Raw genomic sequence first — 26,699 nt, forward strand, 5'->3', positions numbered from 1 at the left:
AACCTGGGAAGCATCCTTAAGTCCCAGACATCGGTGCTGGAAGGCCTTTGAAATCATCCAAATGTTACTGTAATGTTGGCTCCCTAAGGGCAGGGTCTTTATTTTGTTCACTGTTATAACTCCAGAGCCCAGAGCAGGGTCTAGCACATAGTGCACACTCAATAAATACTTGTTGAATGTGTGGAATGAATTCTATTTCAGCCTCCACTCAATCTACAGAGGAGAAAACTGAGCCTAGAAAATGGGGTAACACAGAGCTAGGACCGGAACCCCAAATTCCCTTGTCCTTTTTTTCTGTGCCCCCTCTCCTTGATGCTCAGAAACTCAGTTTTCCCTGGAGCTGCCAGTTTTAGATATAAAACTCTCTAACCTGTACCTAGCACATAGGAGAGGCTAAATTAAAGTGAGTTCCTCATCTTTTCTTCTTTTTGTTCTTGATACTCTTTTCAGGTTTCTCTCTCTTTTTTAAAGATATTTATTTATTTATTTATTTATTTATTTATTTATTTATTTGGAGGGTGCGAGCAGGCACGGGGAGGGGCAAGGGGGAGGGAGAGAGAGACTCCCAAACAGACTCTGCTGAGTGTGCAGCCCGACGTGGGGCTTGATCTCACAACCCCGTGGTCACGACCTGAGCTGAAACCAAGAGTCACGCGCTTAACCGACTGAGCCACCCAGACACCCCTCAGATTTCTCTTTGAGGCAATGTTCTGTACCAGCGTTTTTCTGCCACCTCACACCTCTTTCCTGGCAATAATGCCTCCTCACTATTCACTTATCTATATGTTAGGAGGAACACAAAAGAATTACATTCAAAGATGACCAATAGCCTTGTTTTAAGAGACTAATCCTTCCAAGGGTATTACTGAAACCAGTGGATCCTTGGGGGCAGGATTTCCACGGAGGGAATCTTCTAGGCTCTCAGGATGCAGGGGGAATCCTCTTTGGACCCCACCCATGAGGCTCTGTTGTCTTCCTGTCCCACAGTGGCAGATGAAATGCTGCAAGTGTGATTCTAGGTTGCCTCACAATTACAATAGTCACCGAGTGGAGAATGTGGTTTCGTCCTCGGGCCCCATGCGCTGGTGGCAGTCACAGAATGGTAAGCTCTGGCCCCCTCCAGGGGCCTAAACTTGTGGGAGGTCCCACAGGGTGGGGGGTGGTTGGGGGGTGCCCGGGAGCCCTTTTGGGTGTCCCAGGCATTTCTTATGGTGGTGGGACATGTGTGGTTGACAGACGTTCTGCCTCTATGTTTGAGGTCTCAGATGCTGTAGGTAGAAGAATTTGCTGGAAGTTAAGGAAAGGGTAAGAAATGCGAAGAATGCCTTTATTTCATCACACTTAGTTACAGTGAGCTCGTTGAAGGAATTGAGCTTGTAGAACAGACACATTGAAATCCTTTAGTGTGTTAGGATCATCAAGAGATGATGGGAAGGAAATTTGGCTAACGACAGATGGGCTCTTGAGTAGGAAATATAGGGAGAAGCATGTTGGTACCATTCGTCTCCAAGAGGGAAATCAGAGGATGGAGCTTAATGTTTCTGACTTCCCAGAGCTAGTAGAGTCCAGAGCCTTCTTCAGGGCTGGGAAGATAGAATTTCTCTGTTCTAAAGTTTCTACTTTTTGTCCTTCCAGATGTGAACCCTGTCTCTCTGCAGTTGGACCTGGACAGGAGGTTCCAGCTTCAAGACATCATGATGGATTTTAAGGTATGCTTCCTGGAGATGGCAGTGGATAGGAGAGGGGGACTCTGAGCCTTGTGGGCTTGGGCTTATGGGGAGCACAGTGGCTTTGTCTCCCCAGGCTTGGGGTGATGGCACCACGTGGTAGGTGTGGTGACAAGGCGACACTTACCCTGAGTCTGTGTCATGATGACAGCAGAGGCCCACTCCTGGGAGCACAGTGGCGCCTCCAGGCCCCCTGTCCTGGCCATGCAGTCGTTGTATATCTGCTTCCTTTCTGTATCCCCCATCCTCAACCCATCTAATTAATTCAGCTCTGCCAAGTACCAGTTCCACTGGGTCTGGTCAGTTACTGTACAGTTGTGTATTCTTGGTATGTTTAATAATTTTGCTGATGAGATTGAGTTTAGCAAACAGCCAGTAATTGGCCCATCCTTATGAAAGATGTGCTTTGGGAGCAGCCCCCTTGGTGGGCCATGTACTCATTCACTGCTGTTACTTCTCAGAGTACTTTTGGATTCTGCTTTTAGACCAGCCTCCCAAGATACTCCTTTGGGAGGGAACATTTTTGTTCATTTCTCACAGGTCATTTTTTTTTTTTTCAGAGAAGATTTGATTTTATTCTTTCTACAGAAATAGTCGAATATTTAAGGATCAAGCTTGGTTAAAAAGATTAGATGATCACGGAGGGTGATATCATTTTCAGGAGCTAAAATGAGCTGTGAATAAAAAGCAATAGGATCTAATTTCTTCCTTGACTCAGAAAGTTAGCTCTGAGATCCTCTCTTCAAAAAGGTCAAAAGTATTTTGAGAAATGGCAGTATCATTTGAATAAATGCCCAGTCTCTAAAGGTGACAACTTTGAAGGGCAACATTCATCTGGAAGGATATTGTTAGTTACATTGCTTGTTCATTACTCACTCATTCATTTACTTGTCCATTCTTGCTACACACATATTGAACACTGGTTGTGTGGTAGGTTTGGGGCCAGATGTTAGGGATAGAAAGAGGAATAAAGCTAAATCATGGTTCTCACATTGCTCTAGTAAATGTCGGGAAGACAAAGGATTGATGGTGAGGAGGTATGACATGTGCTCTGATATTGATAGGAAATGGTGCTGGGAACACAGAGGGGTGTCCAACTTGGTCTGTCTTTGGGGTGTGAGTCACAGAATGCCCAGGAAAAGGTGAACCTTTTAGGCCACTAATAGCCAGGCAAAGGGCAAAGTTCATTCTTGGACAAAGAGAACCAACCATAAAGTGCAAAGGCCTGGAGGCAAGAGGCAAGAAGGTATGCAATTGGGGAGGGGCCAAGGGAATGCATATATAGGGTCTGGAGGGGAAAATGTGTATATGGTGGTGAGAAATAGGGATGTGGAAAGCTACAAGCTGGTGAGAGATGAGTTTACAGACATACATGAGGAGGAGGGAAGTAGACTAAAGCTTTATCCATTCATTCAACAAATGACTAAGTGCCTCCTGCGTGCTAGACCTTGGGGGTGCCACTTGAACAAGACAGACGGGGGGGCCTACGGTTTACTGTAGTGGGTCTCAATTAGGGGATATTTGGCAATTTCTGGAGACATTCTTTTTTTTTTTTTTTAATTTTTTTATTGTTATGTTAATCCCCATACATTACATCATTAGTTTTAGATATAGTGTTCCATGATTCATTGTTTGTGCATAACACCCAGTGCTCCATGCAGAACGTGCCCTCCTCAATACCCATCACCAGGCTAACCCATCCTCCCACCCCCTCCCCTCTAGAACCCTCAGTTTGTTTTTCAGAGTCCATCGTCTCTCATGGTTCTTCTCCCCCTCCGATGTCCCCCCCTTCATTCTTCCCCTCCTGCTACATTCTTCTTCTTCTTTTTTTCTTTCTTAACATATATTGCATTATTTGTTTCAGAGGGACAGATCTGAGATTCAACAGTCTTGCACAATTCACAGCGCTTACCAGAACACATACCCTCCCCAGTGTCCATCACCTAGTCACCCCATCCCTCCCACCCCACCCCCCACTCCAGCAACCCTCAGTTTGTTTCCTGAGATTAAGAATTCCTCATATCAGTGAGGTCATATGATACATGTCTTTCTCTGTTTGACTTATTTCGCTCAGCATAATACCCTCCAGTTCCATCCACGTCGTTGCAAATGGCAAGATCTCATTCCTTTTGATGGCTGCATAATATTCCATTGTATATATATACCACATCTTCTTTATCCATTCATCTGTCGATGGACATCTTGGCTCTTTCCACAGTTTGGCTATTGTGGACATTGCTGCTATAAACATCGGGGTGCACGTACCCTTTCAGGTCCCTACTTTTGTATCTTTGGGGTAAATACCCAGGAGTGCAATTGCTGGATTATATGGTAGCTCTATTTTCAACTTTTTGAGGAACCTCCATACTGTTTTTCTGGAGACATTCTTGGTTGTCACAACTATGGGTATGCTATTGACATCTCATATGTAAAAGGTCAGGGATGCTGCTAATCATCCTATGATGATCGGGACGGCCCACACAAGGAATGATCCAACTCCAGATATTAACAGAGCCAAAGGCTGGGAAACACTGGTCTAGAGGGAGAGGAATCAAAAGCAGCAAGCCAACAAATAAATGATTGGAAATTGTGGTGACATTTATGAAGGAAACAAACAAAATGCTGGAATGGGGTAGGATGGGCAGAGTGTGGGCAGAAGAATGTGTGCTGGATAGGTATGAAAAATCTTGGGAGGAGGTGACATTTAAGCTGAGAACAAAAAAATGAGAAGGAGCCCACCAGGGGGAAGAACATTCCAGGCAGAGGACACAACCTGAATGAAGGCTCTGAGGAGGGAATGAGCATGGTGCAGCTGAGGGCTTGCTTGGAAAGATGGAGGTGCACAGGACACGAGGTGAGCTGAGGAGACAGGCCCACATAGCACAGGACTTGGTCAGGAGTTCAGACTTACTCAAGAAGAGCAGGCAGAGGACTTGAATAGACATCTCTCCCAAGAAGACATACAGATGGCCAGCAGGCCAATGAAAAGATGTTCAACACCATTAATCATCAGAAAAATGCAAATCAAAACTGCACGGATATATCGCCTCATCCTTGTTAGAACGGCTATGATCCAAAAGACATGATGTACATGTTGGCGAGGATGTGGGTAAAAAGGACCCCTTGTGTGCTGTTGGTGGGAATGTAAATTGGTGCAGCCACCAATGAAAATAATACGGAGGTTCCTCCACAAACTAAAAATAGAGCTGCCTCATGATCCGACAATTCCACCTGGGTATATATCAGAAGCAAATGAAATCCGTGTCTCGAGGAGATATCGGTACCCTCATGTTCATTGCAGCATTATTCACAATAGCCCGAGACATGAAAACAAGCTAAGTGTTCATCAGCAGATGAACGGACAAGGAAAATGTAATCCCTATCCATATATCTATACACAATGGGATTTTCAGCTATAAAAAAGAAGGAAATCCTGGCTTTTGTGACAACATAGGTGGACTTTGAGGGTATTCTGCTAAGTGAAATAAGTCAGACAAAGAAAGACAAACAGCAGGTGTTCTCACTTATATGTGGGATCTTAAAGAGCTGAACCTATACAAATAGAGACTAGAATGGTGGTTGCCCGGGGCTGGGGGTGGGGGGGTGGGGAGATGTTGGTCAAAGGGCCAACGAACTTCCAGCTATAAGATGAGTAAGTTCTAGAAATCTAATGTATAGCATGGTGATTGTACTGAACACGGTATTACACACCTGAAAGTGGTTAAGAGTATAAATCTTACATGTTACCACCACACACAAAAAATGGGAATTATGGGAGGGGATGGATGCTTAACTATTACAATAATCATTTTGTGGTATGTACATGGGTCAAATCGTCCCATTTTACATTTACACTTATATATATGTCAATACAATCTCAATAAAGCTGGAAAAAAAAGAATAGTGGAAAGCTATTCTAGGGTTTTTCGCAGAGGGGTGACACGGTCCATTTTGTGTGTGGCGGTGGGCGTAAACAAGGCGAGAGTGAACAACAGGGAAATCAGGTGGCACCTACTAGAGAGGTGAGGGCGATGGGCACTGAAGCTGGAGACAGGGCCTGGTGTGGGATCTGTTTGGAGACTGGGTTTCCGAACCTATAGTTTGAGGAAGTGGTCCAAGCTGGGAGCCGTCAGCATAAAGACAGCATTGAGAGCCCCGAGACGTGGGTGAACCCACCGAGGGAGGAAGGACACAGTGCACCATGCTGAGAGGCTTGCACTTCATCTTTAGCTAATGCAGACCCGTAGAGGGAGCTGGAGCAGGAGTGACGTGGTCAGGTAGTCATCTAGGAAGACCTCTCCGGTGAAGTGGGGAGAGAGGCTTGGAGGGCCTGGACATGTGGCTGTGGGATAATTTTCTGGCCTGACCACCTGGGTGGTGGGCTGAGCTAGGGATCACATTCTTCTAGAATGTAGATCACCTTTCTCTTGGCTTCTACAGTTCCCCTAGGGAAAATCTGATGGGGTCAGTGTACATCAGGAGAATTGGACCCGGACGCCCCGAAGCCCACTTGCTCACTCTCGTGCCCCTTCTCCCTCCTTCACTGTGATTCTTTCAGAGGAACCACCTGTGCATCTTTGGGAGCCCATTTTGGTGATTGTGTGTCTCTGGTGACCCCTTCCCATCAGTCCGCAGAGCCCCCACCCTACCTGTGTCTCCGCAGGGGCCCATGCCCGCTGGGATGCTGATTGAGCGCTCCTCGGACTTCGGCAACACCTGGCACGTGTACCAGTATCTGGCTGCTGACTGCACGTCCGCCTTCCCCCGTGTCCGCCAGGGCCGGCCTCAAAGCTGGCAGGATGTTCGGTGCCAGTCCCTGCCCCACAGGCCCAACGGGCGCCTGGATGGGGGCAAGGTAGGTAGAGGGGACTCTGAAAAATAGGCACGGGGTTGTGGGGGGAGGCCCCTGACATCACGTTGCTTGCACAGTCCTCCAGCCTCTGCAGAGGAGATGGCCCCTCGGTGCGCCTTGCTGTCTTTCCTGCTCCCTAGCTGCTCTCAGAATATTTGCTGTTTGTCCCCTTTGCTACTCAGGAGGAATATTTCAAAAACATGTTGAGGGCACTGCATAACCCAGCCTTGCCCTCTTCCTTAGCCAACCCCCGCTCCTTGGTAGGTCCCCATCGTGGAAAGGGCAAAATCCACTCTTCTTCCGTGCAAGGACTTTGAGATGGTTAGTTTAGATTCAAGTGAGCAAATTACACAAATTGAATTCAATCTCTGATTTCACCTTGATAGGGTTGAACACAAGGATGAGCTTTCTCAGTTTAATCCCTCCATCTGGCCCTTGGGGAAATTCAGGTACAAGCCACAGGTCCAAGTCACCGGAACTTAAACCCCGAGTGAGAAACAGAGAACCTGCCTCTAGAAACAGCTCAGAATTCTCTCCCTGACTCCTTCCACCTGGGATAGGATTCTCGTATTTCTTTCGTGACTGCCTTTCCCTTTCCCACCGCTTGAGGGTGGCTTCGGGTTCTGACCTCCCTTCTTTGGCTCAGGCTTCCTCCGAGCGGCTCCCCGGGCACCCAGTGCGCAGCGCGCTGCCTTCCCTGTGGACGGTGCCTCTTTCCTTCGCAGGAACGAGTCCTCCTGGGTTACAGCCCAACCCACACCCATGTTAATTAACCACATTCCCTAGATTCCAGATCAGAGCACTGGACTTTTTCCTGATTCATGGAGGTCTGTCATGAAAACTCTGGAGTCCCATAGAATGAGTTGTTTTTATGAAAAAGGAAAAGCACTGTGGAAATGGGGGTTGTCTAGATGGTGGTGGTGACCACATCCATGAATCCTTGGTCCTGGACCTTCTCATTCATCCAAGGTGTTTGGAAAATTAGTATCCCGTAAACCCTCATGTGTACATTATACATCTTACCATTATTTTTGACCCAAGGAAATCAGGAAATTCTTGGGATATCTGTATTTTCAAATGGAGAGAAGCTGTCTACACACACACACACACACACACACACACACACATTTAGGGCCCAGTGATCATCTCACTCCCTCAGGGTTGTTGGTAGGCCTCACATCTATGGTCTACTGAGGGTTCCAGGTGAGAAGGACCTTTGAGCAGTGTGACAGGGATGGAGCATTGGTAGGAAGGGAGACTTCCTCTGAGCTTGGGGTGCCCCATTTACCTCTTCCCCAGGCCTTCCTTCCCCCCTTTCTCCATAGGTTCAACTTAACATTATGGATTTAGCATCTGGGATTCCAGCCACTCAAAGTAAAAAAATTCAAGGTCAGTGTGGTTACTCCTCTTGCTTGTGGTGGAACTATGGGGGTGGGGGTGGGGCAAAACTTGGAACTTGGGACTTGAAGTGGTTGGTTGGTTGGAACTTGGATCACAGAAATTCCCTGGTCTTTCGTATTTCTGTCCACATGGTTGGATTTAATATTCACCCTGCTTATTCCATCGGGCTGGGTGGTAGACTCAGGAGGCCTGAGGTGGAGTGCAGGGGTCTTTCCTGCCTTGGGAGGGTTGAACGCTGAGGAGGATGGCTCCTGATATAACCAACCTTATGGAGGCAGGGAAGATGAGGTGGTGAGATCAGAATTCCTTTGCTTATTCATCCTGCCCTAGGAGACTCGATTTGCATTTAACTTCCTTTTTTTACTTTCCCTTCCCCAACCCCCTCCCCCTTTGTTGTTTGCCCCCCTCTCAGAGCTGGGGGAGATCACAAACTTGAGAGTCAACTTCACCAGGCTGGCCCCTGTGCCCCAGAGAGGCTACTACCCCCCCAGTGCCTACTACGCCGTGTCCCAGCTGCGTCTGCCAGGCAGCTGCTTCTGCCACGGCCACGCCGACCGCTGCGCCCCGCAGCCCGGAGCCTCCGCCGGCCCCTCCGCCGTGCAGGTGACAGCCCTGGGTGGGAGGGGCCGAGGGGAGAGAGCAAGACCAAAGCAGACTTAGGACATTCTTGGGGCTCCTATAAAACAAGGGAGGGCACTCAATTTCAGACGTGGGTCTTTAACATTTTAGCGACGGTGGAAAAGGGTCTAAGTGATGATTCCTTCAAAGATCAGAATTTTGTAGCACTTCCTTAAGCCTGCCTTCTGGTTTATGACGGCTTGATTTTCAGTCACCTGTAAGCACATCTGTGGGTGCTGTGGGGAGCTTAAGGCGATGCTGCTCAATCCTGGCTACATGTAATAATTTCCTGGGGAGCTAAAAGAAAAAAAAAAAGTGCCCAGACCTCCGTCATCAGATATTCCAGTTTTATTATTGGTTTTTAAAGCTTCCAGGGGATTCTCAGCACTGCCAGGGTGGAGAGGCACTGCTTTGGGCACTCTAGAGCCCCATCTAGTGGCGAGATCGGGGGAGGGTGAGAGAACAGAGTCACATCCTGCTAAGTCTACCCCGGAGCAGCTGAGTCAGATGCATCAGGGAATGGTGGGGGGAAGCTCCAGCTTCTCACATCTCCAGATGTGAGAACCATCAGTAGAGGAGAGAGAACCCTGGGCCTGGAGGCAGAAGAAGCTGTCATTTTGCTTTTCTGGGGCTTTGGTTCTTCTGTTAACATAGGGAGCTCATTTACCCTGGCGGTAGGGGGGCACAGGGCTAAAATGGCCTGCGAGGGAAACACAGGTGAAATGAGCCTTGGGCAGCTTCGTCCTTCCCATGGCTGGGCCAGGCCCTGCCCGGGGCTGCAGAGGAGGCCAGAGGGAGACCGGCTCCAGGAATGTGTCATCTATTAGGGCCTGGAGATGAACGAACAGAACACAGGCCCAACAGGACCACTGACGGATGAGGAATACAATGTACTGGGGGCTGTAGAGAGGGAAAGGGCACGCCCAGCCCCAGGGGCTCTTGAATCTGGCCGCACCCCCCCCCCCCAATCACCACTTTAAAAAGTACCAAAGTCTGGGCTTTGTCTCTGAGATTTGGATCGAATTGGGCCTGGCAATGGTATTTTTAAAAAAGCTTCCCACGTGACTCCAGAGTTGCATCCAGGATTGAGAGCCACGGAACTAGAGGAACCAGGGAGGCCAGGTGAAGAAGATGCAATTCTAGCTGGCAGGATCTTACTGGTGAGGGGAGGAAGAAGGGAATTCCAGGCAGGTAGAAAAACATCAGTAAAGGCCAAGAGGTGGGGAAAAACAGGGCTTGTGCAGGACACAGCTTGAGGTGCAGCCTGGCTGTGCTGTTCCGAGGGGGAAATGAAGATGGGGCAAACGCCATCCAGGTCTTTGATGCCAGGCTGAGGGTGTTGGGCTTAATGCAGAAGACAGTGAGCACACAATAGCTATTCTGTTTTTATATCTTAATGAGTCTAGTAACAGTTGCTCATAGCGGTCCCATTAGCCAAACAGCCGCAGTCAAAGATTATTGGAATATAAATCTCCAGCCCACAAATTTCTGGAATCATAGTTTGCCAATAAGGGTGTCTGGGCACCTTCCAGGTGCTGCTTTGGACTGGGCATCAGGGGGATGTCCAAGGGCAAAGAATGAGCTTTTATTTATTTATTTTTTTAACATGTATTTATTTATTTGAGAGAGAGTGCACGCGCGCATGGGGGGAGGGGCAGAGGGCGAGGGAGAGAGAGTCCCAAGCGGACTCTGCATGGAGCGTGGAGCCCGATGTGGGGCTCCATCCCAAGACCCTGAGATCAGGACCTGAACTGAAACCAAGAGTCAGATGCTGAACCGACTGCGCCACCCAGGTGCCCCAGGAATGAGCTTTAAAAAGCTGCCTAGTTAAAGTAGAAGGGCAGGCACGTGCATGTGCGCGTGTGCGCGTGCGCACACCCCCACACCCCCACACCCACAATAGCACACAAGCAGGAAGCTGGGAGTGTCACTGGAGCTGAGTGAAGGCTGGAGGAGATGGGGTCTGAGTTGGACCCTGAGCAGTTTGGCGAGGGGGGAGGGGAGAGGGCAGAGGGCAGGTCCATCGCTGGGACATTTCTTTGGTAATTATTCCTGATAACTGGTGGCCCCTTCCCCAGGTCCATGATGTCTGCGTCTGTCAGCACAACACTGCTGGCCCCAACTGTGAACGCTGTGCACCCTTCTACAACAATCAGCCCTGGAGACCCGCAGATGACCAGGACCCCCACGAATGCCAGCGTAGGGTCCTGGACTCACCCGCTCCCCTGTAGTGGCTGGGTGGGGTGCTGGCCCCTCTGGGCCTCAGTGATCTCACCTGGACACCGGGAGAATTTATTCTTTATTATTTAAATCTAATCTTGATTGCACCCCGGTAATGTAAGCTCTCCTTACTTTGTGGGGATGGAGATAGTTTGGGTTGCAGCCACCCTCTGCCTCCCTAGACCTTCTCAGTCAGGCCCGAAGCGACCAAGGCTGGTCCGTGCTACTGATGCCACATGGCCTTCGTGGTATCCCCAGGTCCTCTTTCTTCTGTCCCCTCCGCTTGCCTTGTCCTGTGTAGGACATATCTGGTTCCCTCCTTCAGAAGGCCCCCTGGAGTCAGGGTCTTTCTCTGCACAAGTGGGAGAAACAAGGGTCCCCAGCCCAGAAAGAGGCAGTGACCCAGCAGGAGATCCGTGGTGGCTACGGGGGAGGGTTGGGATGGACCATTCCAAGGGCTCCCGTTTTGGCCCCACACAGATGTTATTCTTGGGTTAGTCCCCACATTGGGAGTTAAGAGGCCCGAGTTCTTACTCTAGTCTGCTTTCTTACCGGCCGTATAACCTTAAGTGAGTTACACAAGGCTCCCTGGGCCTCAGTTTCCCCATTTCCTAGACCTGAGCATCTTGCAAAGTTGTAAGAGATGCCAGTGCATTAGCATGGAACGTGCTTTGTGGATGGAAGTGGGGCTGTATGGTCAGCCCTGGGAATCTCCTTTTTCAGGGTGTGACTGCAATGGGCACTCAGAGACCTGTCACTTCGACCCAGCTGTGTTCGCCGCGAGCCAGGGGGCACACGGAGGCGTGTGTGACAACTGCCGGGACCACACGGAGGGCAGGAACTGTGAGCGGTGTCAGCTGCACTATTTCCGCAACCGGCGTCCCGGCGCTCCCATTCAGGAGACCTGTATCCGTGAGTAGGGGCTCCAGGGACCCAGGGTGTCATCTGCCCACCACCCACTGGAGCATCTGTGTCCCTGGGGACACACAAGCCCTCAGGAAGCACGAAGCCTTGGTTGTTTGTCAGGTTGTTTGTGCACTGCTAAGCAAATCACTTAGCCTCTCTGGACCATCAGTCAATCAATCGATAATTATGTAGCCCTTATTTTGGACATAGGAGAGACAAAAGTAAATATAAGAGACAGTTCCTGCTGTCAAGAAACACACACCTTGTTTGGCAATGTAAATCATGCTTGAAAAAGGCGGACTGAGCACTCTGTCCATGTATAGGTCATTGTCTTTACCATGTGGTAACGTGGTTTGCTCTGTATTTTTCTTTCCCCACCAATATTGAGAACTCCTCCATGGCAGGGCTTATGTCCTATATCCTCAGGCCCTAGCGCCGTGACAGGCACATAGCTGATGCTGAAGAAATGTTTCCTGAAGGAACATACGCATGGAACAGCCAGGAATGACTTAGCATGTCCGCAAGGCCAGTGTGTTCCGCACAGGAGAGAGCAGAGTGGACCGAAGCAGTCCGCATCAGGAGGGGTTAATCACGAAGGACTCTTTAGATGGAGGACGAATCTGCATTTTGGAAGTCCTGCAAGAGGTCTGGGGGTGGGGGTGGGAGAAAGCTGGTTCACTTCCTGTCGCTATTATTTGGGTATGGAAAGAGTGAGAAGGACAAGTTGACTTCTGTTTCCCGCGGTTACTTGCTGTGTGACCTTGAGTGTGTTCCCACCTTTCGGGGTTGTCATGAGGATTACATCAGGCAACAGGCAAGCATGCCCAGCTCGGGGCTTGGTGTATAGCAGTTGTTCAGGAAATAACGACCACAAAAACCTCTAAAGTACTTAACATGGGCCAAACGCTGTTCTACCTACTTTTCATTTACTCATTTATTCCTCAGAGGGAATCTATGAGAGTTGTATCATTATACCCATTTTGCAGATGAGGGAACTGAGGCACAGAGGGGTTAAGTAACGTGACCAAGGTTGTAAGGTTGTGACCCAGTAAGTGGCGGAATAAAGATCTGAACCAGGCAGTCTGGCTTCTACAATCTGCTTTTCACTTTCCACTTTTCCTCTTTGTATTCACTGTGGTGGCTGCTTTTGTCTCTCAGCCTGCGAGTGTGATCCCGATGGGGCGGTGCCAGGGGTTCCCTGCGACCCAGTGACTGGACAGTGCGTGTGCAAGGAGCATGTGCAGGGGGAGCGCTGTGACCTGTGCAAGCCAGGATTTACGGGACTCACCTATGCCAACCCGCAGGGCTGCCACCGTGAGTCGGGGGCCCCAGCCTGGGGAAGATGGTGTGGGCCCCCAGGCTCCTGACTTACCTCACGGGGCTGTGTGCCGGGTGCCGTGCCCTGGGTGTCCAGCAGGTGGCAGCACAGGCCCGGGTTGGAAGGTGGCACTGAGTCAGCCAGAGGGAGGGAGGGTGGGCGGCCAAGCTGCCAGGTGCCAGGCAGGAAAGCGCCGTGGCCTCGTGAGTCAGCCAGGTTATCTGGAAAGAACGACGCTGCCTGGTTCTTTTCCCAGGCCGGCCCGCTCCCTGCTGTGTGTCCTCCAGGGGTGCGCTTTGGTTGTCTTGCTAGCTGAGTAACCCTCCCTCTGCAGGCTGTGACTGCAGCATCCTGGGGTCTCGTCGGGACATGCCGTGCGACGAGGAGAGTGGGCAGTGCCTGTGTCTGCCCCACGTGGTGGGCCCCAAATGTGACCAGTGCGCTCCCTACCACTGGAAGCTGGCCAGTGGTCGGGGCTGTGAGCCCTGTGCCTGTGACCCTCAGAGTTCCCTCGGCCCCCAGTGCAACCAGGTACAAGAGGGGGTGGCCCCCTGGGTCCCTCCGCGGAAAGTCCGCCTGCTCACCACCCTCTGTCTCCCTCCACGCTGCCCACAGACTGGGCTCCTTCTGTCCCCGTTCTCCTTGGGGACGCCACCAAATACCCTCCCGGGGTGGCTCTGAGCCTTCTGCGGGGCCATTCGGGGCTTTGACTTCGGAGCCCGTCTCTGAATGGGAGCCCTTGTTTTGGGGGCACACCCGCTGTGCAGGCAGAGCCAGGCCCCGACACCAGGGCAGGGCGGGGCCTGCGGGGGAGCTCCCTCACAGTGCTCTCCCCGACAGTTCACGGGGCAGTGCCCCTGCCGAGAAGGGTTTGGTGGCCTGACGTGCAGCGCCGCAGCCATACGCCAGTGTCCCGACCGGACGTACGGAGGTGCAGGCACGACATGCCGCGGTGGGTGCTCTGCCGAGTGGGGGGACGCCGAGGCACCGGGCGCGAGCGCGTGCAGGAGGGTCTGCGGTGTGGGAGGACGTCCCGTACTGGGACGTGGGGGGTGGGCCCCGGCAGCCCCGTGGAGCGCGAGTTCCCCGCACCTGCTCCGGCCAGTCCCCCCGGTCCCCATGACCGGAGGGTGCTTCGCTCCCCGTTTCCCCGAGACAGCATTTCCCAGAAGCCATCTCCAGGCAGCGGCAGGGAGGGGAGGGCTTTCTTCCTAGATGGAGAAAGTGAGTGCTGAGGGGGAAGGTGTGGTTTCCCCAGAGCCCGTCTGACAAGTAGCCGCGGAGGGTGGGACCGGGAGCGTGCAGACCCGGGTCCGGGCTCAGCGTGGCCTCCGTCTTACCGAGTGGCTGGGGCCAGTAGCTGCCCCCAAGGCCTCGCTTTCCTGAGGGCACGTTGCACTTGATAAAGCTCTGTGCCTGGTGCTTGTCTGCACGCGCGGGAAGATGAGCGTGGTTAACTCTGTCCCAGAGAGACTGTGGGAGCGGGCGGGTGTCCGACCCGGGGCAGTGCGTGGCCCCGGGCACACAGTAGGTGCTAACTAAGGCCTTGCCTTCGTTGCTGCCATTGCTGTGATTTTACTCTGGCCTTGACCGTCTACTGTTCCAAGTCCTGTAGACGGGCCCTGAGGTCAGACCTGCCTCAGGCTCTCCCCACCACATGCCTTTAGCTTCCTGACCCCCAACCCTGACCGTCATCTTTACCCGCCTTAGCTTGTGACTGTGACTTCCGGGGGACGGAGGGCCCAGGCTGTGACAAGGCCTCGGGCCGCTGCCTCTGCCGCCCCGGCTTGACCGGATCCCGCTGCGACCAGTGCCAACGAGGTTACTGTGACCGCTACCCGGTGTGCGTGGCCTGCCACCCTTGCTTCCAGATCTACGATGCTGACCTCCGGGGGCAGGCCCTGCGCCTCAGCAGCCTCCGCAATGCCACCGCCGCCGGCCTGTGGCCCGGGCTGGGCCTGGAGGACCCTGGCCTCACCTCCCGGATCGCGGATGCCAAGAGCAAGATGGAACAGATCCAAGCAATCCTTTCCCGTCCCCCGGTCACCGAGCAGGACGTGTCCCAGGTGGCCAATGCCATTTTCTCCATCAGGTAAACTTCCCCTTCCCTGCCGGGTGCCAAGAATAATTCCCTCACGTGGGTTCACGTAAGTGGCACACGCGGGTCCTTCCGCTGGTACAGCCCTTTACAGTTTACAGAGCATTTTCACATGCGCTCTCTCTTTGAACTATCACAACAGTCCTGTGAGGTTGGTGTGTGGGTGTTATTACTTCCGTCTTGCAGGTGGGGAAACAGGCATAGATGGGTGATGTGACAGAGTCACACGGCCACTGAGGAGCAGAACTGGGACTCAGAGCACAGGCAGGAGCCCCAGTGTTCTTTCAAGTGCCCGGCGCTGCCCGTGGGAGAGAGTCAGCTCTGGATTAGTCACCCTGGTGCAGGGCATCCGAGAGGCAGGGCCTCTAAAAATAACTTGTATTTGCCTTTGGAATGGGAGCGGTCCCACCCACACCTCCTTCCTACCAGCAGAGGCACCTTCTTAGGAAGGTTTGGTTCTGGAAGTTTCTATAATTAGTTTGCATTCCCCAAGCACTAGCTGACTTTTGGTGCCCAGAGCCATCCAGGTATATGATTGACCTAAGTCTCAGAATTGAGTAGCAAGTCCATAGGTATTTGGTAGGCTGAAAAAGCAGGCACGGAAGGGTGCTCCACGGAAGGACGTTCCATGCCAGAGCAAAGCCTGTCGGTGAAGAATGCAGAGCTTGTGGGAGGGAGTTGGTGGTTGGTAGACCAGCAAAGGGGGAGGGGAGGGAGGGAAGCTGAATGGTTGTGGGCCAGGGCTGGTGGATCCTGACCCCCTTTGGGTGGAGACGACCAGCGGGCTGTAGCTGTGGGTCCTCGTGGGGAGGTGTGGGCTGCAGAGGAGAGACTTAGGAGTCTGGCGAGCAGGTGGTTACAGGTGGGAAAGCTGGTTTCAGCCTGCAGCGAGCCAAGGAGGAAGGGGTCAGGGTGACACGCCTCATGGAAGCCCGCTCTGGGGAGGTGCAGCGGCTCAGGACTGTAGAGGCACACAAGTGGAGGAAGGAAGTGCGATCTGCCTGCCGAGGGATGGAGGGAGCTTGTGCCGGTTCACTCAGCCTTTGTCCAGCAGCATCCTCCGCGGCCTGTGGAGTCTGCATTCTGCGGCCCAGGCTGAAGACCTCTCTCTTTCCTGCCTCACAGAGGTTTCTCCGAGGGGCTGGCAGGTTCTGGGGAAGCAGCCCCTCTCCTGTATTTTAGTGAAAGCTCTTCTCGCATCTCAGGCAGACTCTCCAGGGCCTGCAGCCTGATCTGCCCCCAGAGGAGGAGACCTTGTCCCTCTCGGAAGACCTCAAGAATCTGGACCGAAGCTTCAGTCACCTCCTCGTTATGTATCAGAGCAAGAAGGAGCAGTTTGAAAGGATAAGCGGTGCGAATCCTTCAGGTGAGGAGGGCTGCTCAGACAGCCGCACGCAAGGCCACGCCGCACCTTGGCTCCGCACCTGCTGCTCCTCCATCTCCAGGCTTCCCGGGCCGGGGCGGCTCACTGCCCTTCTGTCTCCCCGCAGGGGCCTTCCGGGTGCTGACTGCAGCCTTCCAGCGGTCCTCCCAGGCTGCTCAGCGGGTCTCCGACAGCTTCCGCATGCTCTTGCAGCTCAGGGACGGCCGGCGAGAGGCGGAGAGGCTGGAGGGCCAGCTGGGAGGAGGAGCCAGAGTTAGTGGGCCCCAGCTTGTGGCCCTGAGGCTGGACATGGCTTCCTTGCCTGATCTGACACCCACCATCAACAAGGTGACTCGTGGCATGGAACCCCACTTCCTGGATCCCCCTGCTCCAGCTTGTCACCCACCGGCTGCTGCCGTGTTTCCTCCTAGGGCAATGTGAGCCCGCCCCGCTTCCCCCCTCCCCCCCATCCTGGTCTTTGGCCCCTCACGTTGTGCTCAGTGATTGCCAAGGAAACAAGTTTCTGGTGCCTGGTTGCCATGGAGATGTCTGGCTGTCTGTTCCCTGGGTGTGGGGTGGGAGTGGTTGTTGAAGAGCCTTGGGTACCCTCTTTGACGTCTCCTCCTCTCCACAGCTCTGCGGGGGCTCCAGGCAGACGGCCTGTACCCCAGGAGCGTGCCCTGGAGAGCTGTGTCCCAGAGACAATGGCACGGCATGTGGCCCTCACTGCAGAGGTGCCCTCCCCAGGGCGGATGGGGCCTTCCGGATGGCGGGGCAGGTGGCCCAGCAGCTGCAGGGCTTCAGTGCCCAGCTGCAGCAGACCCGGCAGATGGTAGGTGCAGCCGAGGGGGGTGGGCGCACATAGGGAACGGCTAAGGGGATAGACCCCCCAGGGCAAGTCAGTGTTTATTTTACAAGTCAGGAGACAGAAGCCCAGAAAGGTTAAGTGACTTGTCTGAGGCGCCACAGCCAGTGAGAGGTCGAGTGTGGGGCCAACGTTTTGGGCTTTTTTACCTGACTCCACATCATTTCTTCCAGAGCCAAACCAGGTTAGCTACCGATGTTTCCCAGGTAGATCGTGGGTAGCGGGTGTCCACTGAATCCCTGAGGGCTGCTGAGAGGCTCTCTCGGGGCCTTGACCACTGCTGACCTATACTGTGTGCTGGCAGATCAAGGCCGCTGAGGAAGCCGCCTCGAAGGTGCAGTCAGACGCTCAGCGCCTGGAGAGCCAGGTGAGCGCCGGCCGCTCCCAGATGGAGAAGGATGTCAGGCGCATGCAGCTCCTCATCCAGCAGGTCCGGGACTTCCTGTCAGGTGAGCCTGGCCCTACTCTCCTTTGGCCTGACATTTGGCCTCCTGCCTGGCGCTCGACCCTCCATTCCCTCCATGGAGCTAGCTCCCTCCTCCCCTCGCCTCCGGGCCACCGGGGCCGGGTGCCCACCGCTCACCTGGGTGGCTGCCACAGCCCTCTCTTGCCGCCCTGGGAGTAGAAAGATCCCTGGACAGGACTCGGGAAACCTGTGACTTCGGGCAGGTTGCTTTTCTCTTTGCCTCATGTTTCGCTTCTGCAAACCGGGATGGTGGTATTTCACATTCCTTCCGGGGACCTGGTAACCGATGTAAAGTAAGGGCTTGGTGTGACCACAGGGCTCTTCTTGCTACTCCTGCGGGGCCTTTGCTCCCCACAGGTCCCAACCCCGTCCTGAGTGGGGAGGGCAGGTTGGAGAGAGGCGGGGAGGATCTGCTGGCAGCCGTGGCTTGCCTGAGGCCAGGCTGGAGTCAGCCTCCGGAGAGCCCCAGAGTGGGGGAGAGTGGATGCAGGGAGATGGTGCTCCAGAAACAGGGACGAAGGGGCAGGCCAAAGTTTGCGGCTTGGACTCGTGGATAAGGAAATCCTCCCCCAAGCAGAGCCTGTGAGGCTGAATGGCATCAGCCTTGACCAGGAGGTGGGAGGGAGGTTAGGAAGTCTCTGGGGTACAGCCTGGGCTCACGTGAACAGGCAGGGAGTCGCTGGGCTGGGGCGTCCTTTTTGTCCTTTAAATTATATGTGTGTCTCAGGTCAAGTCCTCTGATGGGACCAAGGGCCGGGAGAAGGAGCAGAGTCTGAGAGAGGCCTGACCCCTGCGAAGGGCCCACGACAGTTCTGGCAGTCTCCATGGCAGTGGGTTTTGGTCTCCAGAGTACTGTGCAAGGGGCACAGCACTAATTAGCTGCTGCTGTGTGCAGGGTCCTGGGGGGGGGGGTGGGTGCGTGGGAGGCCCGTGGGGCAAGGAGGACACACGGGCTTTCCCAGGTCTTCACACGGAGTTCACAGAAATCACAGCTCAGGCTTGCTGAGTTCTCACCAAGTGCCTGGCACCGTTGTAAGCGCGTCACAGGTATTTCGTGACTTAGTCCTGATTGCCCACCGCTTTGCAGAGGAGGGCTTCAGGCACAGGGAGGTTAAGTAACCTGCCTAAGGGCATCCAGCTTGGAGGGAATACAGGTAGGGTTCTTCTCATTCTGTCGTCCACAGTCTAGATGATTGTACTATTAGATGGACACACACACACGGTTTTTGCTAATGCTTTTCGTCTCTCTGGATTGCTCCCCTGCCCCACCTCTCCAGACCTGGCTAAGTCCTGCTCCCCCTCTAAGAGTCCTCTAGATGGCCCACTCTCCAGGAACCCTCCCCCTGCCCCCTCCTTCCACCCCATCAGACTGGGTTAGGGCGCCCCTCCCGTGGCCATCTGAGCACCCTGTGCTCACCCTCTGCACTCAGGCTGGCCCTCCTTGGTTATGTGCCTGTCTGTCCCACCAGGTTTCGAGCTCCGTGAGGACAGGGACTGGGTCTGCTTTGATTTGCAGTCTCAGTTCCCCACGTGCTGGCCCCAAGTCCCAGGGCAAGCCATCTGGGTGGGCGGGTGCCCCCTCCCCTCCCACGCCGGTCCCTGGGATCTGTAAAAGTGAAAGGGAGAGATAGGGAGGAGATGCCACCTCTGTGCTTCTGACGTTACTCCGACCGGAGTTGGCTTGTAAAATCCTTGCTGACTGGTTGTTTCGTTTCATCCCTTCAGGTTGAGGATCATTATCCATTTCACAGGTCTGGAAAGTGAGCTTAGAGAAGCCATTTGACTTGTCCCAGTTTGCTTGAAGAGTAGAGGGGAGGCCTGGGTCTGGAGGTCTTTGAATCATTCGTTCACTGTACAAACACCAAGTGCCTCGGAGGGCCAGGCACTGTGGCTGGGGCCGGGGGTATGGATGACACCCAGTCCCTGCCATCATAGGGCTTCTGGCTGGGTAACAGACAGAAAACAGACAGATCCATGAGTCACGGGTTCGGCACGTGGGAGGTGATAAATGATAGGGAGAAGGAGGAGCAGAGAAGGAGAGTAAGGGGTGTTGGCACAGGGGGAAAGGTGCGATTCTACATTGCGTGGCCACGGTTGGCCTCTCTGGAAAGGTGACATTGGAGCAAAGACCTGATGATCTCTCTCTGCCTTTGCGGAAACGAGCACGCTGGCCTGGGGAGGGGCGCGTGGAAGGGGTCTTCTTGCCAAGGAAGCAGTTCCAGTTCCTGGCCGCTCTCCCCGGCGTAGGGCTGATTATGTTTGTGCTGCAGGCATTGTTCAGTCCCAGCTGTCTGGCACCACCTCCTTCTCTCCAGCTTGCAGTTTCCTGTGGCCCCAGGCACTTAGCTGCCACAGCTGTGCCCACAATCGTCCTCCCGCAGCGTTCCCGGAAGTTGTGCGAATGGGCACCTGAGTGTCCCCGCCAGGGTGCAGTGGCTCCTCGGGCAGCGGGGGGCAGAGATGCACGCGGGTGCTTCCCTGGAGCTGCTCAGCTCGGAGAAACCTCTGATCTTTGGGGAGGTGGTCTGATGGACGGCTGTCTTCCAGACTCTGACACTGATGCGACCACCATCCAGGAGGTCAGCGAGGCCGTGCTGGCCCTGTGGCTGCCCACAGACTCGGCCACGGTGCTGCGGAAGATGAATGAGATCCAGGCCATCGCCGCCAGGCTACCCAGCGTGGACCTGGTGCTGTCTCAGACCAAGCAGGACATTGCTCGGGCTCAGAGGCTCCAGATGGAGGCTGAGAAGGCCAGGTATGGCCTGGGGCCCTTAGCCCGCGCTTCTCCCTGCCCAGGGCTGGGCTGGTGTTTTGCTCCCCGACTCCTTTGGCTGCTGGCAGAAGGAAAAGAATCTGTACATGTCAGAGGGGTGCAGAGGGCTGGGGGACAGGAGGGGTGCTTACTGTAGTGGGGGGTGGTGAAGTGAGAAACAGCGTCCAGGGTGAACTTTCCTCAGCATGACCCTGTCTTCCATATTGGTGACACCAAAGGGTGTCTCAGACGTAACGCTCACACTCCTCGTGTCTGTTCGGTGGGGTCCCGGGATGGAAAAGCTATGTGTTAATACTCCCTTTTTAGGTCTTGGCTGGGAAGAATATTCTCTTGAACCGGTTGGTGAGTGGAGCCATGCATCTCTTCATTCACTGGTCGCTCATTCTTTCTTATCTCCCTTCCCCTCCCCCTGCTGCAGGAGCCGAGCCCACGCGGTGGAGGGCCAGGTGGAGGACGTGGTGGGGAACCTTCGGCAGGGCACGGTGGCTCTGCAGGAAGCCCAGGACACCATGCAAGGCACCAGCCGTTCCCTTCGGCTTATCCAGGAGAGGGTTGCTGAGGTGAGGTGGTGTGGCTTCCTTCCGCCACATTTGGGAATGAACAGACAGATTCAGGCACAAGGTATAGAAGATGCCAGAAAGTGACCTGGAAGGGGACCTAAAGAGGGAGGACTATGAGCTCTGGGCCCAGCTTTGAGCCCTTGGTTTCTGGTTGCGTGGCTGGGTGCAGAAGGCCAGGGGTGGACTCTGAGCTGCAGCAAGGGGGTGGGGGGCTTGGGGGGCGGATCAACTGAGCTGGAGAGAGAGGGGGCCTGGATGCCAGGGGACAGATAGATAGGGGACCAGCAGGGGGACAATAGTGGTGTCCTGCTTGGAGAGAGTTTTCGATGCCTGGTGAGCTGGGCAGAAGGACGACGAGGTCCCTGCTTAGGAGACCCACCACCACAACCCAGGTCTCTTTCCCCACCAAGGTTCAGCAGGTCCTGGGGCCGGCGGAAGGACTGGTGGCTGGCATGGGCTTGCAGCTGGGTGACTTGCGGGCGCGGATGGAGGAGCTCAGCCGCAGGGCCAGGCTGCAACAGGAGCAAGTGGTGAGGGCCCAGCAGCTCACAGAGGGTGCTAAGCAGCAGGCGCTGAGCGCCCAGGAGGTGAGAGCAGGTGGAGGTCGTCCTGGGCAGCAGCAGCCAGCGTGAGGGTCCTGAGCAGGAGAGGACTCTGTACACTTTATGAGACCCTGGGCTCAAAAGCAATTGGAACATGTTATTCTAGAATCATCAGAAAGGGCTTCAGGACTCACCCTGACCTGGCCTGGCATCTGGACTTTACCTCGGGCCGCCTCTGGGGAGCTGGTTCAGGGGTGTTACAAATGATCTAGTCCAGTCCCTTTCTGTTTACAGATGGGGGGGTAACTTTGTCCAGGCCCAGAGCTCACCTACAAAGCAGGTCCCTTGACATCCAATCCAGAACTTGTCCCCCGTCGTGGCTACCCAGCCCAGAGAGGCAGTCTTGACTAAGCCTAACCTGGGCCCCATCGTTGTCAGAATTATGTCAGAGAGGCGATCAGAGAGCCATCCTCTGGGTCCCCAGTGTACCAGGAACTTTGGCATTTGTGACCGGTCCCAGCACAGTGGCCAGGCTGCCAAGTATACTGCTAAGTGACCACTAAGTGCCTGGCACTGTGTGGGGAGTTAGGTGGGAAAGGACAGGAGCCACAGATGGAGGGAGGGAAATACAGAAGAAGTGTCAGATACAGCTTGGGGCCTAGGGGTTTTCATAGGCCAGAGCAACCCACTGGGGAGTATCAGGAGGCTCCTCATCCCTGTGTGTGGATTTGGATGATATTGAGTGCTTTAGCCAAAGGTCTTTAGGACTTTGGATGATGATGATGCTGGTGGTACTCAGACTGTTTCACCTTTTTCAGGGATTTGAGAGAATAAAGCAAAAATATGCTGAGTTAAAGGACCAGTTAGGTCGGAGCCCCATGCTGGGGGCTCAGGGCAGCCGGATCCTGAGTGTCAAGACGGAGGCAGAGGAACTGTTTGGGGAGACCATGGAGATGATGGACAGGATGAAAGGTGAGGGGACGGTCCTGGGGCTTGGACTCCTGGGCATCCCAGGAGGCTGGCCCCAACCCAGGGCTTCTGAGGCCCGCCCTTGTCAGAGCTAGCAGTGCTAAGGGACGAGACCAGTAGGGCTTTCCCAAGCATCCAGGAAGTCGGAGGCACAATGATGGGGTGGTTGGGAATGCAGAGATACTTGTAAGACTTGTCCTGCCCTCAAGAGCTTGCAATCCAGATGGGGCCATTTTTCTGGTCACCTGCAAGATGCGTGAAACTATTTAACAGCACAAGGGGGTCCGTGATAGGAGCCCACATAATAAGCACTCTGCGGAGAGACATTTCTGTTGGAGAGAAATGCTCAGTGAAGGTCATGTTCAGAAAAGATAAGATTTGACATAGGCCTGGAAGGATGTGTAGGCCTGTGGGGGGAGGCTGTGAGGAAAAGCAGGGACATTAAGACAGGGTGGGTGGGAAGCAACAAGACATGTTCTGGGGATGGGGGCAGGCGCACCCACCGGGAGAGGAGGGGTGATGAGGATCAGAACGGGTGGGAGACAAGTAGCATTGGGTCACTGTGGCCAGGTCCAGGTGGCTGGTCTCAATGCCAGCATGAGGAGGGTAGGCTTAGCCCTGGAGATGGTAGAGAACCGTCCAAAGGTTTTGAATATGGCAGAGACATAAAAAATCGTTTTCAAAAGGGTTCTGAGGTTCTTCAGATGGGAGAACAGGGATTTCCAAGACCTGGGCTCAATCTCTAAGACGTGATGATGGGTCACTGCACTGGTGTGCCCAGTGAATGCCACAAACAGAATTTCTCTGAATTTCAGAGGAAACAGACAAAAATCTGTTTGGTGAGGCAGGTAGACACCATGGGGAAGGTTGGGCAGGCGAGTTGACGACAGGTAGATCGGAGGCTGTGGCCGGCCGTTCCTGAAGGGTGAGCTGCTGAGCTGGACGGAGGAGCTGAGGGGCTGGGTCAGTGCACGCCCTGCCCTTGTCCATCGATGTTTTACACGAAGATAAAGAATTTGTTTTTCAAACCTGTGGACAACAGGTTGTTAATACTCTAGGTAACATAACCAGTTACTCTAAGACCATCTCAGAAGGCTAAAAGGATGGGCTGAAACCAACAGGGTAAAATTAAAGAGAAGTATTATCTTCCACTCTGGGCTTATTTGGGCCTAAACTCACAAGTACAGCTCGGGTGAGGCCTGGCTTCTCAGAGGCTAATGTACCTGAAAACACTTTATAACTGCTAAAATGATAAAACGTTTCATAACTGGTGAGTGATAAGCACATATGAATTGTTGGTCACCAAAAAAAACCCAAGGGTTTTGAGTGATGTAAGCTCCATGGAAATTAGCAGGGTCTTGCTACAGCCGAAAGAGCGAATAAATACAAAGCATGCAAAGTAAGAGGAGTAATGGTTCAGGGATATCAAAAATCTTTAGTAACTGGTGTGTCACACACCTGCGAGCCAGAAAAGGCTCAGGCTGTAGCAATGGAACAGGCATTTACCTGTCTGCAGGAATTTACCTCTCATTGCAGGATTTTGGGGAAGATCATGCATGGGGTTCCTGGGGATGGGGACCAGGGAACACAACAGCAGCTGCTAAAGTTTCAATATTTGGTCAGCCCGCAGGTCCATATGGGTGCCCAGTGGCTGAATGTCAGGCCAGTGACACTGCTGTTACCCTCTGCGGGTGGGATCTCACCTGGCGGATGGTATTCAGGGGTGGCTACTCCCTCCTCAGAAGGGAGACTGACAAGCCTGCACCTATTGCAGGGAGGGCGGCCAGGGTTGGGAGGTAGAGGAGGCCCGATAATTACAGCAGGTGAAGGTGAAGAATGGGTGAAGGAACTAGGGAGATTTAATCCGAGAACGTGTGGCCTCAGACATTTGAAAGACTTCCATGTGGGAGACAGAGCAAATATATTCCCACAGCCCTAGGAGACGGACCAGAGACAACTGGGTGGAAGCAGAAGTGGTCAGATTCTGGCATCATGAGAAGACTTTTAACAGCTAGAGCCGCCTAAAGCTGAAGCCTTGTGAGGCAGCGCGCTCCCTCCCTGTTCCTAGAAGGGTTCAGGCTGAGGCTGGGTGGCAGCTCTCGTGAGTGTGGTAGAGACGCCTCTCACCTAGGGTGACAGGAGGGACAGGCTGGACTAGGTCACTTTGGAGTCCTCCACATTCTCCGCGCGTAATCTCGTGGTGGCATACGGACTGGATCAGAGCGGGGGGACTAAATTTATCTTAAGTGGTAACTGGGGAAGGGAAAGTGCGGAGCAAGTCTGGTCCCCCAGCCGGCTCTCTGGCCATGGTGCCCACTTGAGGATCATCGGTGGGAGGGCAGCTGAGTCCGGTAGTCATAGGTTGGTAATCTTTTTTTTTTTTTTAAAGATTTTATTTATTTATTTGAGAGAGGGGTGGGAGTACGAGAGCCGGGTGAAGAGCAGAGGGAGAAGCAGACTCCTCACTGAGCAGGGAGCCTGATGCGGGGCTCGATCCCGGGACGCCGGGATCGTGACCTGAGCCAAAGGACGCCGCTTAACCCACTGAGTCACCCAGGTGTCCCGTAGGTTGCTAAGCTTGATGCCGGTGGTTTCCCTCATCAGTCTGGGACAACTGAGAGAGCCTAGAGCAGAGGAGGAGGGTAGGGGCTTCCTAGGTCTGGCTTCTCTAAGAGTGGGGTAGGGGTGGAGAGCCGTGAGGCTGGAGAGAACTGCCCCAGTGTCCAGCCCTCCCCCCCCCCAGGTGATTTCTCCTGCAGGTGCTGCCTCCAGGTGGTGGGAGGAGAAGGAAGGCTGGGGAGTCTTTGGGTATCTCACCAGCTCCTCCTTCTCCCCTTGCTGTGCCGTCTGCCCTCAGACATGGAGTCGGAGCTGCTGCGGGGGAGCCAGGCCATCAGGCTGCGCTCGGCAGACCTGACGGGGCTGGAGAAGCACGTGGAGCAGATCCGCGACCACATCAACGGGCGTGTGCTCTACTATGCCACCTGTAAGTGATGCGCCAGCCTGCAGCCCCCAGCCCCGCTCATCTGCCCTCTTTACTTTTGGAGGACAGGCTGGGCTGGGCTGCCTTCCGGCTCCGGGAGACTCACACAGCCTAAAGCACAGCCCGGACAGCCCCTGGCGTGCAGCTGTTAAGATTATTCTGGGCTGCAGCTGAGCCGGAGCTGATGGGAAATTACATCGGAGAGACAGAGAGGGTGGAGGCGGGCCGTGTCCTTGTGACGAGGAGCTCTCAAGTGGAGGTGCACTTGGCCGGCCAGCGTCCTTGCCCTTCATCTTCCATGGAGGCTGAATCCTGGAGGAACACCAAAACTTAACAGAAACATGATGTACAAATGAAAAGCCCAATAAAAATCTTTGGAAAGAAGTCTGAAGGTTGAAAGAGAGAAAATGATCCATCTCCCCATTAAGTACACCTTTGTCACTTGTTCCTGTCTCCCACCTGGGGTTCCTGGGTGCTCCTCTGCTCAAGCCCAAGGCCTGGAGGTATATGAAGCATAGGCTGCCCCACTTGGCTCAGTACAGCTTGCTCGTCAACCAAACTTAGGGGGACTGGATCCCTTTGCCCCAGGACCCAAAGGATCCCACCCTTAAGAGACCAGATGATTTCCGTCTTTGAGCAGTGATCCAGTTGTTCATTCACAGATGAGGAAATAGAAATCCAGAGAAGGGAAGTATGGCGTCCAAATTCCCACAGCTCCAGAGGCGGACTCTGTGTCTCTTGGGATCTCAAGGAGAAGTTGCAAATGGATGTGCATTTGTGTGTGCGGCAGATATGGAAATGGTGTGAATATCTGTGTGCTAACCACGGCCTGTGCAATGTGCTAGGCATTTTTAAAATTAAAAAAATTTTTTTTAAAGGTTTTATTTATTTATTTGAGAGAGAGAGACAGAGACAGAGAAATAAAGCACAAGCAGGTGGAGGGGCAGAGCGAGAGGGAGAAGCAGACTCCCTGCTGAGCAGAGAGCCCCTCGTGGGACTCGATCCCAGGACCCCAGGATCATGACCTGAGCTGAAGGC

At 53.8% G+C, this 26,699-nt stretch overlaps 1 protein-coding gene across 26 annotated transcripts in view; it reads left to right on the forward strand.

The window, feature by feature from the left end:
- Positions 1 to 26,538, forward strand: part of LAMB3 (laminin subunit beta 3) — a 67,349-nt gene extending 40,811 nt beyond the window's left edge. For 25 of the 26 annotated variants that reach the window (XM_078078162.1, XM_078078163.1, XM_078078166.1 and 22 more), the window contains 20 exons: positions 988 to 1,102; positions 1,636 to 1,709; positions 6,391 to 6,582; positions 7,905 to 7,968; positions 8,393 to 8,583; positions 10,677 to 10,797; positions 11,542 to 11,730; positions 12,883 to 13,038; positions 13,377 to 13,573; positions 13,883 to 13,994; positions 14,753 to 15,134; positions 16,346 to 16,506; positions 16,631 to 16,851; positions 17,138 to 17,335; positions 17,673 to 17,817; positions 20,382 to 20,589; positions 21,026 to 21,167; positions 21,578 to 21,754; positions 22,528 to 22,681; positions 25,536 to 26,538. In XM_078078162.1, coding sequence (XP_077934288.1) covers positions 988 to 1,102; positions 1,636 to 1,709; positions 6,391 to 6,582; positions 7,905 to 7,968; positions 8,393 to 8,583; positions 10,677 to 10,797; positions 11,542 to 11,730; positions 12,883 to 13,038; positions 13,377 to 13,573; positions 13,883 to 13,994; positions 14,753 to 15,134; positions 16,346 to 16,506; positions 16,631 to 16,851; positions 17,138 to 17,335; positions 17,673 to 17,817; positions 20,382 to 20,589; positions 21,026 to 21,167; positions 21,578 to 21,754; positions 22,528 to 22,681; positions 25,536 to 25,672 — 3,336 coding nt within the window. In that variant the 3' untranslated portion in view covers positions 25,673 to 26,538. The remainder of the gene's footprint in view (positions 1 to 987; positions 1,103 to 1,635; positions 1,710 to 6,390; positions 6,583 to 7,904; positions 7,969 to 8,392; positions 8,584 to 10,676; positions 10,798 to 11,541; positions 11,731 to 12,882; positions 13,039 to 13,376; positions 13,574 to 13,882; positions 13,995 to 14,752; positions 15,135 to 16,345; positions 16,507 to 16,630; positions 16,852 to 17,137; positions 17,336 to 17,672; positions 17,818 to 20,381; positions 20,590 to 21,025; positions 21,168 to 21,577; positions 21,755 to 22,527; positions 22,682 to 25,535) is intronic. The other variant, XM_078078185.1, reaches the window with a different exon arrangement.
- Positions 26,539 to 26,699: the final 161 nt, after the last annotated feature.

The sequence above is a fragment of the Halichoerus grypus genome, chromosome 7, assembly GCF_964656455.1.
Source record: "Halichoerus grypus chromosome 7, mHalGry1.hap1.1, whole genome shotgun sequence".
In the NCBI taxonomy this organism is placed as follows: domain Eukaryota; kingdom Metazoa; phylum Chordata; class Mammalia; order Carnivora; family Phocidae; genus Halichoerus; species Halichoerus grypus.